Source organism: Clarias gariepinus, chromosome 4, assembly GCF_024256425.1.
Source record: "Clarias gariepinus isolate MV-2021 ecotype Netherlands chromosome 4, CGAR_prim_01v2, whole genome shotgun sequence".
Classification (NCBI taxonomy): Eukaryota; Metazoa; Chordata; class Actinopteri; order Siluriformes; family Clariidae; genus Clarias; species Clarias gariepinus.
In genome coordinates, this window is record NC_071103.1 from 22,183,945 (window position 1) to 22,198,750 (window position 14,806).

Genomic DNA, 14,806 nt, shown 5'->3' on the forward strand with positions numbered 1-14,806 from the left:
GTGCCCAGATGAAATTAATATATGTCACTGGCAGTTCTGACAATTTAATATCAAGCAGAGAGTGTAGCTCCTCTCTATGGCGCTATGGCAGCATGCCTAGAAATCACAAATATAACTGCAGATACACACAACAGCCCCAGCTGCTTAAAACAGAACTCAATCAGTGTCATCTTTGGTAGGGGGGAAAAAATAAATAAAAATACCCGGTTATAGTGTAGTGTACTGTACATAGCTAGAGTTGGAATTCAGTGGAATTGGAATAGATTTTCCTGCTTTCCTCTTGGCCATGACTGTAGTAATCAGAAAATGCCTGGAACTAAATAAAACAGTTCAGCTGTGCATGTGACATGAAACGGTACACTTTTTGAAATGTTCTCATGACCGTAGATTATAAAAACAGTGATAGGCTACGATGTTAGCTCTATTTTACAGATGTATTGTGGAGTACTGTATATGGTCATCTTACAACAACATGTTGCCGTTCCGATCCACACTCAACTTGGCACAGGGCTTTACACCGGATGTCCTTCCTGGTGCAAACGCTTCTGTTTTATCAGGGCTTGGGACCGATACTGCATCCAGTGGCTGTGGTTACGGAAGCGGGTGGGATCTGAACCCAGGCCTTCCGCATGATTATTTTTTACATAATATCAAGTAATCAGTTCAAGAAATAAGCTCCTTTTTTTTTTATTAAAGAAAACTTTAAAAACATGTACAACAAAGACAAAGCTTCTTCCTTCTTCTTTCATTCTTTCCTTAATTCTTTCATTTATTTGTTCATCCTTTGAAGAACCCTGTAATACTCCAGCTGAGAAACATCATAACTCATCATATCATAGCCCTGGGCGTCATCAGCACTCTGAATAATTATGTTTTCCGATCTAGATCAACACACGCGGTCAGGCTGTGGCGTCCACATTCGGGTCTCAATCACAGAGCAGCAAGATCACAATAAAGCACCATACAGTCCTAACAATAGCATGTGAGATAGAAGACAAGCCCTCGCTCAAAGGAAGAGCATCACAAGAGCCACTCGGTCATAGGATTAGCCCATAATGAGTATCTCACAATAGTGTTTTGGCACCAGAGAGGCATAAAGCTTGCATAGTCTAAATTTATGGTGTGTGTGTCAAACTCGAGGCCCACAGGCTAAATGTGGCCCGCTGCCATGTTTCACTTGGACTTTAGAAATGTGCATAAAATGATATTAAAACAGCGCATAGAACACTACTGCTTAACATTTTCACACCATATAGAATTCACTGCAGATCCGTAGCATGGTCACTGCCCTCATTCCCACTCACACCACTGTACAGTGTGGGTGGACTCACACAACACAGCGCTGAAACGCCGGCTAAAATCTGGCGCAGTCTCCTGTCTAAAAAAGATTTCGAAACACGCTGGGTACTGGCCTTTTGATTGACTGCAAATCAGGAAATGTATTGACCTGCAGGTATGCTTAAAAAGAAGAAGAAGAAAAAAAAAGTTGATGGAGCGCAAAAGTGAAAAAAGTATATATGTTCTCATGATAGTTCTATGCACTTTCTTACAGTAGCTCTATTTCTCTTCTTTATAGGTTTCAATATCTGCAAAACAGATCTAGACAAATTTTTTTTTTTATTTAAATTTTTACAATTTATAAAGAAGTAGCCACGCGGATATATATATATATATATATATATATATATATATATATATATATATATATATAAAAAGTAGTTGACTAGTCGTCTTTTTCATGGTGAGCATACTTCAAACAAATTTACATTACAGTAGTATTAAGGCAAAATCCTGCTTTCTCATGGTAGTGTTACACAACGTGAAGCCGACCGCAGCATGTGTTTCATCTTCTCTGAAATATTACATTGAGATTGCTTTTTAACCATCTGTCTGCATTTCTTTACCGTCTGTCTTGCTGCTTTTTCCATCTCCCTGTCTAGTCAACATCCTCGCAATATACAGTAGTAACCCCTTATATATATATTTATTAATAAACCTTTATTATCACTTTAAAGCATGTACATATGAAGAGTTTCTGCTAGCATCTTTAAGCCTAGTAATGAGACAGTACGTGACAAACACTCTAGCTTTAAGTTTAATCGCCTCATCAATCACTAGTTTACAATCCTTTCCAAGATCACACGTCCAGGATGGAACTTTTGTTGTAAAGTGAGTACATACTTATAGAAAAAACATTATAATAAACATTTAGATTAATTCTACCGGGTGGCATTCAGCTGGGAGTTTATATTTATTGAGTGCTGGTGGATATAACATGCTGGCTATGGTGTGAAAAGAATCAACTTTTTGAAACAGATGGTGTAAAGTAAGCAAGCTGTATTCATAGTTGCTGCTGACAAACTCATGTGATCTCTCTGCCCTGTCTAAGCTTAGCTTCTCTACTGTTTCAGCTCATTTTACCATCTTTATCTCTTTTTTTTAAAAGACAATGGTATTCAGGTAGCGTTAATGCTAATTAAACGAATTAACTGCAACAGTGATCGCTCCGTTGTGCGGCCACAGTGCTGAAAGCAAATGTTCATTACTTCATATCAGCAATCATTCCCTTTTAATAGTTACAGGCCAAGAGTCAAGGATGCAATATGCAGTCTCAGAGTTATTAAGGATTTACGTGACGATGTGCTGATGCGTGGTCCGTGGCCAGAAGACTGTAATTCAAAAGTACTTAAATCCTATAACCTTAAGGACCGGACTTTCCTTTTTTTTTAGCAAAAAAAAAAAAAAAAGAAGAAAAAAAAAAGTCTCTGCAAAGGTGAAAGCTTCACAGTCCTAATGTAGCGACTGGATTATCAGAAGTTTTGATCCCCACAGACCACTGTGCAGTTTTAAAATTGAAAAATGATTGCGTATTGACTGTCATACAAGCGGCTAATGTGCCAGGCGTCTGTGTGTGGCATGTGTGCGTGAGTGTGTGTGTGTGTGGAGGGGGACACAGGAAGCTCATTACTGTGAGCAGATGGGCAGAATAAGAGAGGGCTGAATTCACAGCTTTTCCTGTCCCTTTTGAGTTTGTGAGTGTGGGAGATTAAAAGACATAAGGGGCAAGCAGACATGCATGTACACACAAGCAAGCAAAGATCTCATAAACACACACACAGTGTTTGTGATTTAGCATTTTAAGTTGTATCTCATCTTGGTGTATTCCACAGTTTATTACAGTTAGCAATGTGGTACGTTCGCTATTTATGTTTACAGCAATATTCATAACTATTAAACAAGAAAATGTATTATTATATTATATATATTATATAATATATTCTTTAATGCATTGCAGTTGTGTATTGCATGATATAGAAAAAACGTCACAGATATGGCATAACCTGTACAGTGCACTGTTTGTCTAAAACAACACCTTTAAAAATTCTGCCTCAGGATAAATATGATGCAGGTACAGTAATACCTGCTGGAGGAAAACATATAAAACTTAGGTCATTCGGTTTCTGATGGTCACACACCAACACTCCACACTTTCCAAAAACTGGTTATACTCAGGTCTCCCACTTCCTCCATGAACACTATGATGCGCATCCCCCCCCCCCCCCGCCAATCTGTTTTTTCCTACTTTCTCCCGTAATTTAAGTCATAGCCAATTCCCATTTATTATTTTTTTTTTATAAAGCGCTTTTAACAATAGTCACTATAGCAAAGCAGCTTTACACAATCAAAAGAAATTTATAAAATGTGTGTGGAAATATGTACCAATCCAAATGATCACCTGAAGGAGCAAGCCGAGGGTGACGGTGGCAGGGAGGAAACCTTGAGAGGAACCAGACTCGACAGGGAACCAGTTCTCATTTGGGTGATATCAGACAGCAGGATTTGATTTGCAGTCCTACTGAGTGTCAGGAGGCGGTGTTTAAGTTAATATGGAGCTCACTTTTGTTAATTGGTGGCTTGGGTACAAAACGCTTCCACTAAAGGTACGACCACTAACCAGGAAAGACGACGACAATCATGTGCTCCCTCAGAGACGTGGACATCAGCCAACTGCATCTTTTTGAACTGCTTGCTCACACACTGTATTAAGCGGTGTAACACTGCTCTCTATCTGCTTCTTTCTCTTGCACAAGCTCACAATTGCCCACAATTAGCAGGCATTGCCCTTATTGATGCAGGCCCTCTCCTCCACCAATCAGCTCTTTCTGCCCTCCCCAGTTGCTGTAACAGCATCACCAGGGATTCGACCATGCAATCTCTAATGCAGACTGCTCTTTATGTACGACTCATCTTTACAGTGCACAGCAGGAGAAGAGTAATGTTTTGATTCAGAAATGAATGATGAACCCCACTATCCAGTGGCAACTCTAACAGATCACTTTTCAATCTGATTCCTCTTAATATTTAGAAATAGAAGGTTTATTCTTTTTCTCCAATCATTGTCGCCTATTTTTTTCTCATTAACAATATAATTTGCTGCTTTTAAACAGAATATGCTGAAAGAAACATATATAGCATATCATTTAAAAAAGTTTAAAAAACATGTTATGACAGACTTATGTGAAGCATCTAACTGGGGGTGGTAACTGCTAGTCTGTAGAGACTACAGAAATAACAGACAATTATTTCCAAGTCAGACCCTAGAGCCCTTTTTTCTGCTTTAAAAAAAAGATATGTTTTATAACTTTATTTCTATTTCTACTTATACCACAACACATATTCCTCTCTTAAATCAGTGCAAAATGCCAAGCTAAACCAGAGATCCTAGACAGTCAAGCAGCATCATTTAAGCATGTGTGTGGTGGTCTGGGAAAACCTGTCAAAACGTTGCTGTCGCAAACAACCAAAAAGAAAAAAAAAGTCTTTAGTCATTTGGGACAAATTTGGGTTTTTCTGCCTATTACACCGTTTGACAAGTCAGTTGCAAGAAATCATAACTATTATTCTACTATTTTACAAAGGCAAAGACAGCCGCAGAGAGTGCTAAATCTACCATGCCATCATGCTGTTGTCTGTACTCGGAAAATTGTTTGCCCACATACTGTTGTCCCCGGTGAAAGACAGCCTCCTTCATCTTCACCGTCCGGAACAGAGTGGTTTCACACCAGGCAGATCAATAGTCGACTATATTGCGACTCTCAACATGCTGATGCAAACGAGATGTGAATTTTAGCAGCAACTCTAGATTGCTTACGTCAATCGAAGGGCGGCATTCGACTTAATTGAAAGCAGTCCACAAAAGATTGTGGGAATGATGATGGAGATGTACACAGCATGAAACTGGTTCCAAGCTGGCTGAACCATTGACACCAATAGATTGGATATTTGAGCGGGCTGTCCACAAATGTTTCATGTGAGCAATGCTTGGTGACCAGTCCTTTACCCAACTGGATTATGCTGATGATGTTGCTCTACTGGCAGAAATGCTTAATATCCTGCTGCTCTCACTTGGAGAGTGAGTCCAGTGCATTTGGATTGGAGATCAGCTGTTCCAAAACCAAAATCCAAGCTTTTGATAACAATCCAGCAAGCTCAACTAAGACTCAAGTTGCAGGAAATGGCATGGAACAGATGGACTCTTGTTTTTTTTTGGTTGTAGACTCCTCTGCTCTGGTAGCAGTGACCCAGCAGTGAAGAGATGAAGAGAGATGACGCGTGCAGTTAGTGCACGAAGGATCTAAACATACAGCTGGCATTCTAGCATTACACAGGAGATAAAATACAACTGTAAAATGTCTATGCCCTGCCAGTGCTATTGTGTGGTGCAGAAACATAGATGTTGACTAGATGCCTATGACCAGTGATGCTTGTGGCAAATACTTTGCATTTGCTATACAGAGCACGTAACCAATGAGGAAGTATGCATCAAAACTTCTCAGATAACAGTCAGTGAGCTCATCAGGCTCTAAAGATTGGAATCTTTCTAATACATTTTATATATTCCCACTAAACATTTCGATACACAATGTGGTATTGGGGATACATACTGCTATACAGTACCTTTTAATGTACATTAATGACAATGCATGATGGCAGAATCCATATGTTCTATTTTTTCTATTTTCTATTCTTTTGTTCATAAATAAGTTGTAAATATAATGCAATACATTAGCTGTAAGTTTGTGCTATTAGCTCTGGCCTACTGTACACATATTTGTTGAGTTCTACAAAATGCAATGTTTCATGTCCACAAGTCTTATGTTCTGTTATCTTAACTGCAAAAAAAAGAAAAGAAGATAATAGTGTAAGGAGATTATATAATACACTGTGTGAGACAAAGCTATACTGTGATGTTTCTATAAGTTGAAAGTTTTTTTTTTCATCTTATATTTTTTTGCTTACTTTTTCCTTAAAGTGATCTTATGCTTTAACAGTTACAGTTGAAGACAGACGTTTGCATACACTCAACATGAACATGCACATCATGGCAATATTAGGCTTTTAGTGAACTGCTCATTTTATGGGCCAGAAATATACATCATGCATCTTTAACAGAATAATAAAATAAAAAATTAAAAAGATTTTGCTGTACAAATTGTAATTCATTCTGGCTTTTAACAAAAATAATATATACTGTAGAGCACAGCTAATATTTGATTAAATACCCCTTAGGAAGTTTAATCTTCAGCAGATGCTTTTCATAGCCATAAAAAAGCTTCTGGCAGAATTCTGGTGGATATTTAACCCCTTCTTGGAAGATTTGGTAGTGTTGAAATAAATTGGTTGTTTTCTGGCCCAAACTTTTAAGCACAGTTTACAAATTTTTGCTAGAGTTGATGCTTCAAAGGCTTACGGTTAGCCTGCTTTATCCATTCCACAACGAGCTTCAAAGTGTGTTGAACCTTTAATTTTGTCCAAGTTTCTACCATCTAGCTGACTTGAGGTTATGTTGAATAATTCTGAGACAGACCACCATTTTAAAAAAGTCAAGCAGGCGTCACGTCACGGTGGAAGGAATGTGATAATCCTTGTCCCGCCTCCATTGGTTAACAATGAGACAGGAGAAAACTGGGGGAAACCACTCTCGAAAAAAATAAAATAATAATAATAATAACAATAATAAAACATTTAGCACTACCAGCAACACCAAATCAATAATCCAAGAGTGTGTATACACGTTTTTAACATTTTATGCATTATCTTGACCTGTGCAATGTTGACATTCAAAATTAGAATACCATAAATAAATTATGATTTCAATTATTTGCATTTTCTTCTAATAAAAGATTTGTGTGTCGTAGAAAAGTCTTTTTGAGAAAAAGTCCAGTTCATGGAAATCATTTAAAGTCCAATACTGCCATGACATTCATATTCATGATGAGTATATTTAAACCTCTTACAGCTACTCTATGTGTCGTAGCAAATTGAGGATGAGCCTAAGTTATGTTTATGGCATTTAGGTGATGCCCCTTATCCAGGGCGACCGATAAAAGTGAAAAGACATTACATTTTAAATGGATCTACTTTATTCGACTAAGCTGGTGAGAGTTAAGGTCCTTGCTCAAGATCCGAGTAGCAGCAGCTAGGGGGTGCTGGGATTTCAACTGCTGACCTTCCTATCAGTAGTCTAAAGCCTTAACCCCTTGTGACACCAAGGCAGAGTCTAAACCTAATCAGTTTAGTTCCTAATTAGACACTGGCTATAAGTCACAAACGAAGCATTTCATTCCAAGAATGCATGTAGCCTTCACAACTGTACAGCAGGAAACACACGAGAGTAGGAGGATTTTCCCAGGCAACCATACAAAGTTTTTTTTTTTTTTTTTGTCAAATTTATAGTGTGCACAAGCATGCTAGATAATATAAAATCAAGCAAGTACCCTGGAAATGGAGTCATTATTTATCTTATCTGTTGAGTCCTTAAGCTGTCAGAATGACCAAAATAGACACCCTTACAGCATTCTTCTGTTTTAAAGAGATATGGACTATGTTTTAAGTCATCCCGTCACTCACTGACATAATTTATGTGCACGCTGAATTGATACGGTTCTCACAGGTCAACTGCTTTCAAACCATAAACCAAAAACTCGCCTTTATTGCGGCGTCCCATTCATTTGACAACAATCAACTGCGTGATTATAGTTTGGGTAGATATGAACTGGCAATGATTGACACTAAAGAGAAATCTGAGAAAACAGAGAATAAACAATCTTGGATCAAGCAGGAGGAATAAGTGAGTGAGCAGCAATTATATTGCTCCGGGCATGGATGTGGTGGGTAAGCATTTTTTTTCCCCCTTTTTTTTAGGTTAGTGATTTGTGCATCTCTGAAATTGAGTTCAGCAAGAGGCATGAGTCACAAACTGCCCTGGAGTAGGGAAGTCTGTAAGATGCTACATAACAGACAGAGCCACTCTGGATCTGATTTAATAAGTCGTAATCAGAATTTGGATCCTTACAATGGACATATTCAGACTCCAGAGCATTTTATTCTTTTCAATAAAACTACATTAAGCTGCCCAGAGATTTGTATAAATCCTTTTTTTTCTGTTCTCTTCAGGGAAACTTTAATAGACGGTCCATAAGCCATGTGATTTTCAAGCTGTTGGTTAATGATGACACTAGGGAGAACAAAAAACGCACACAATACCTGATGTCCAGCTTTAATCTGCTTTAGTACTTTGTCATAGCAGACCTCTTCCATGTCATGGAGCTGTTGAATCTGAACATGGCACACAGATTGTACAAATGTTAGAACTGTACTGTAAAAGCTGTGACAGACCTGACAATAATTATATACAAGGTGGCTCAAAAGTCTGGCTTCATAGGTATTTTTCATTACATATATAAAATGTGAAAGTTTTCTTTCAGACCCAAAATGGTTTTGAAACTAAATGAAAAAAAAAATTTAACTGAAACAACTTGATATTTTTTTCTTTTGTGTCATGTGGAGTTAGCAGTCCATCAGAATTGGGCGAGAACAATGTTGAAAGAGGAAATCATCTCTGCATGTAATAATATCAGTTCTGATAGTTAAGAAATGTTTAAATGATCCTGTATTCAGGGTTCTTTTATTTTTTTTTAAATACATTTTTTATTTTTTGCCAGATTTTGGGCCTCTCCTCAATATGCATATGATTGTTTGTGTGTGTGTGTGTGTGTGCGTGTGTTTGTGTGCGTGTGTTTGTGTGCGTGTGTTTGTGTGCGTGTGTTTGTGTGCGTGTGTTTGTGTGCGTGTGTTTGTGTGCGTGTGTTTGTGTGCGTGTGTTTGTGTGTGTGTGTGTTTGTGTGTGTGTGTGTGTGTTTGTGTGTGTGTTTGTGTGTGTGTTTGTGTGTGTGTTTGTGTGTGTGTTTGTGTGTGTGTTTGTTTGTGTGTTTGTTTGTGTGTTTGTTTGTGTGTTTGTGTGTTACTGTGCAAAAAGTCTTGCACCTAAAAAAATGCTATGGAGCAAGCATGCCTTCAAAACAAAAACAAACAAACAAAAAACAACAACTCCCAAATCATCAACAACAAATCCCATAAAACAGTAAACGATAAAACAAATTAACATTTTTGTGCAGTTTTATAAAGAAATTGGATGCTAAGTTATAAGAATTATGTATGACCACCCACAGTTCTTCTGAGGACTTTGCTTTGACTGTTGTGACCTGCTTCGTTGTTGCAATATATACTGTATATACAGTATCAATGTGGGGTTAGGGGAATGTGTAAGGGCTATCAGCTAACGTCGCAGAGTTTCCAACACCTATCCTATTGTCAGTCAGTGCAGATTCCTACTGTATTTTCAAAGGTACATTTGCCTTTATAATTGGGGGAGAAAATTTTTTTTGTCTTATATTTAAGTGATACCTCCAGTGCATACTTGAAAATGTCAAAATGTCAAAAATGTTAATATTCACAGCCCTTATGTAAAATGTGTGACAGTTTGCGGGTCTGCTTTCATCACACTGTTTCTTTCAGGTGGTGTGCAAAAGATGCTATCCATAGGTTACCTTATTTGTTGACTTAATTCCCACGAAGGTCTGTCCAAGAGGAACGGGCCGAAATCGGCTGTCGAAGAAGAACAGGCCGATGTACGGGTTCACATGCAGGAATGATGCCACGTCCAAGTAATTAGGCAGAGTGGCAGACAGGCCCAGGATGCGAATCATGCTCTGAGTTGACTCCACCTGTACAAATAAACAATGCACAGCACTAGTCTCAGGATGGAAAGACAGATTTTTGAAGACACTGGGCTTTACACTGTATTCTTATACAGACAGGTGAAGCGAGGGAACAAGCTGTTACTCAGTATAGCCGAAGAATGATGAAATTATCTACAGCTTTGTTTTGCCTCCCGAGTGTGTCATTTTATGCTTTACATTTTAATAAAGGATCTTACTCCATCAGTACAGATCTAATTGTAAATATAAACAGCACACAGAAAAGTCAGAAATTATTGAGCCACTCGCTCATCAACAAATTTTATTTTACTCACTGATTGACTCAATGGAGCAAATAACACCAGAACACGCCGTCACATCAAGCACCGCATTCTGCATTTCAAACGGCCAGTAATGAAGGAGAGAAGGAGAAAATGGACACTCGGATATAAAAGAGAGAATGAGATGTGTGAGAGAGAGTGTGTGCGCGTGTGTGTGCGAGTACTGTATGTGTGTAAGACAGAGAGAGTGAGCTCTGTTCCTCCTGTTGTGTACTTGACAAGGGAGATTGGTTAGACTTTTAATATGATGCACTAGCTGTCTCAGTAATCTAGATATCTCACACCACGTCACTGCCTGGAGGTACAAAGCACATCTAAAGCACTCTCAGAAGTTCTGCCTATCTGGCAGTAAGAGTGAGAAATGTCACAATAACACAGGCCACTGTAACAATACAGCACAAACCATTTCCACTAGCTTCCTCTTATCACTACTGATCATCTACCTCTCAGCTGAGAGCACCATTCTCCTTTACTGCCACAAACACAAATACTTACACTCTTTATCCGTTTTTCAAGCATCAGATGCGTCTCGGAGCTGATTTAAGGTGTAACTTTTTCATCAGTGTCAGACTGACAGTAGAAATCCTTATTAAGACAGCTGCACCGACTAAGAGAAGACAGTGGGCTTTCAAGCTGCTTATATCTGACCAAGGGATTTTTCTAGTGTCATATTCTTTATTCCACTCAAACCCTCTCATGCAAGATAAGATTTCTAGCACTCAAAAGCGATTACTTCTTAAAATCCCATCCCTTGGATGTTGTTTTTCATATGTTAGAATATTAGTGGACAGCATAAACTATCGTTCCAGGTCCATTTAATGTATTTTACCTTGGCACAAACTGAAGGACACATTTACAGTTTGTCCTCTATTAAAAAGGAAGAAAAAAAATGTGTGGCTTGTCTTCATAAACAGCCTCGCTGAAAGCATTTTTATGTCTGAAAGGAAGCATTAATGATCCTCAGAGGAAACTTGCGGTCTTGCCCATGCTGAAGATTTGTAAAAGGGCAGGGTGTAAAATAAAGTATGCTTATTGCCCGATTTACACTAATTGCCTGATAACCACAAATTTACATATTAATTATTCGCCCCAATCTGGCATTATGAACTTCTGCCAAACATGAACGATGATGACAAGACGCGCAAGTTCACTTTAAAACAAGACTCTGTAACTCCAGGACTTTAAAGACGCCGGAAATTTTTTTTTACGCCCGTCTCAGGTATCTGATGATGACAAATAGCAAGTCAGCACATATTCATGTGGACTATTGGAGTATTTCTTAGAAAAATGTCACTTCCTGCTGCTAGCTTGTCAGTTATGTGTTACTCTAAACAGCAATCTGACTGTAATAGACGTAGCCTAACATTAGCTATTAGACTAGCAAGTAGTAGTTGAAAAGAAGAACGAGTTGGAAAATAGAAGAGAAAAAAGTATTTTACTGGAATGCTGGACACGCCCATGTCTAATGACCGCATTATTGCATGACCGCATTATTGCATAATGTTGCACTGGATGTACAGAGAGGGAACACAGTAGAGAATGTTATTTTCCGGAAAAATAATTATACATATGAAATTTAGAATAAATTAAACAGACATTACAGATTTAATGATGCAGAAGTTTGCAAATTGATTAAAATTATATGCTCAGTGTGAACCTTATATTAAATAAATTCAGCACTTATCTACACTCATGGGCAATTTATCTTTTTATTTTCAGGAAAACCAACCTTATAGATGCACTTTGTAGTAAACAATCACTGACAGTAGCAGTCGTGACCGACCTAATGCACAGGTTAAACCTACATCACCTATGACTAAAGATTACATTTTAATAAATAAAACACAATTTACATGTTTGGCTTGTGTTCACTTATTTTAGAGTTTCATTTGAATTAGCTTTAATGATGCTTTTACTGTATACTATTGGCCATATCACTCTCTGTTTACAAATGTATAATACAGCATGTTTATATTATATGTAAAGGTTTCATTCAGCTAAGTTGGAAGCATAACAGACATGGGGGATATAATCCACTCAGTTCCATATCACAATTCGTTTACATGGCGATTCCTGTATCACCACACTAGTTCCAAATTCTAATAAAATAAATAAATATAATATATAAACTCAGGATATTTATAAAATTGTGATACTTTCATTATTGCAACACAAATCAAATCAGCATTTACTGTACGTATCGTGATAATATCGAATCGTCGGGTCCCTGGTGATTTCCATCCCTATCGCATAATATCTCTAACCTCACTGCAGTAAGGTCAGTTTCATATTCAGCCATTTCTGGTTTATAGTGCAGAGACAGCAGGTCAGGAACACATGATGTGGACATGACATCTAAAGAAGAGCACACTACTAGAGATACACTGATCGATCGGCCCATTTACCCCTTCCTGTTGAATTTTCATTTTTAGTTGGATTTATTTGTACAAAAAAGCTCAGATAAAGCCTGGTTAACTTGTGCAGTTTTGAAGGAAATCTAAAAGTCAGCTATAATTAGGGTTGGAAAAAAAATGGAATCGGCCAAAATCAGTATCAGCAGGTCAGAGTTAAAAAAATATTCAAACGGAATTTGGTATTGGTTAAGAAAATTGCACTCAGTTTGCTATCTTTACTACAAGCATTGTATATCTGGCTTATTTTTGTCCCTAAAGGTAAAAATCCGCTCTTTAAATAGCGCTGTTTTCCCTCTCAACCATCTTTAATTGATAAGGCCACTTACATTTTTTTCCTCCTTCAGGCAAAATTCCTGCTTTAGTAAGCATGATCTCAATAATTCAAAGATTTAAAAAATACTTGGTTGTGCACACGTGCAAAGTGTTAACCATGGAAAGGCTGATTTCTGCAGTATTTCTCGACATGTAAGCAACAAATAGACATATGTTTGGTGGTTTGGGAAAACTGGGTGAATTCTGGAAAATAGCCAAATATGACCAAAAAATAAATAAAATAAAATAAAAAAATAATAAAAAAATGTTGACACCTTGACTTTAAGAAAACACAGGTATATTTCACCAAGACAGTGAGGAAATGCTTTATTGAAGTTTTAATCCCACATAGACTTTCTGCAAAGATTTGGAGAGGGAATGGGGGATTATGAAGTTGAAACTGTCTGTACATCATGGTCACCATGTTTCCTCACACACAGACCGAGGACAAAAAAAGAAAAATAAGTCTCCCTTTTTCAAAGCCCTTTTGTTTTTGACTAGTTTTAGATCTTACAAAAGCAGGTCTAAAATTTAGGTCTAATTTCTAAACGAGCTGCTAGACTGTACTGTACGTTGTTGGTTTACGGATACCTGACCTTTACATGTGCTTGATAACCATCCTACTCCAAAGTGAGGGTCCCTTTGCTGTTGTAATAACCCCCACTCCTCTGGGAAGCCCTTCCACTAGATTTTGGTGAGCAGCTGTTGGGATTTGCTCATTCAGCCACAAGTCCAGTATAAAAGGTCACTGCATTCAGCATTTCAGTTCTTCCCAAAGGCATTCGGTGGGGTTGAGGTCAGGGCTTTGCGTAGGTCCCTTACATTCTTCCACACCAGCATCAGCAAATAAAAAAAGGGCAAACCATGGGCCCCAATAATGAAGTTTATGGACACCTGACCATGACATCTACATGTGATCCTTCCCCAGCCTGGCCATGATTTTCTATGCTGTAGGTTTAGGATTTCTCCTCGTTAGCAGGGTATCATAAAGAGATCAAACTGACTACTGACACCATACCACAATTTGTTACCACTCATCAGCAGTATGAATTTGAAGGCCAGACTGGAAACTCCAAAGAAACACAGAAGGAAGCAACAGACATCCGAAAACCAAGATTAACCTACACCAAAGTCATGGAAAGATCCAAAACATGCAAGTTTATGTGTTATGTTTATGAGAAAATAAAGTCATAGCTTGGGCTTGCATGGCTGCTTCCGGAAAAAGCTTACTAATCTTTTTAGATGATGTAACTCACGACAGTAGCAGCAAAATGAATTCAAAAGTCAGAAACATTTTGCAAGTCTGCCAATCCACAGAGAAATGCATCCAAACTAATTGGGATGAACTTCATCATGAAGCAAGGCGATGATCCAAAAAACATTGCTGACAGATTAAAGCACTTCATCAGTAAAACTTTTCTCTCTTCACTGTTCCAATACATTTGCTTATTAAAAAAAAAAGGGTGGTTAGCAACCAAAAGGGCAATGATCTGAGTCTTTTAACACATCTGGATGTAACTATAGCCTCAGCTATGGCTGTGAACAATCCTGGTTGGTAAATAACATGAATTTTGTCAGGGATGGAGAGAAGTCTTCCTCATATTCATGACCAAAAACAGCTCTCCTTGCATCAGCAGCTGATTGGCAGTTGAGAGTAGATCTGGACAAGCGGCTGAAATTTCCAGACCATATTACCTCC

General features: G+C 38.0%; 1 protein-coding gene across 1 annotated transcript in view; it reads right to left on the bottom strand.

The window, feature by feature from the left end:
• ascc3 (activating signal cointegrator 1 complex subunit 3) overlaps positions 1–14,806 on the bottom strand; it is a 174,723-nt gene that overhangs the window by 67,835 nt on the left and 92,082 nt on the right. Inside the window, exons 12-13 of the mRNA XM_053494602.1 lie at positions 9,891–10,067; positions 8,548–8,619 (exon numbers count right to left, since the gene is read on the bottom strand). Of these exons, the coding sequence (XP_053350577.1) occupies positions 8,548–8,619; positions 9,891–10,067 (249 nt within the window). The remainder of the gene's footprint in view (positions 1–8,547; positions 8,620–9,890; positions 10,068–14,806) is intronic.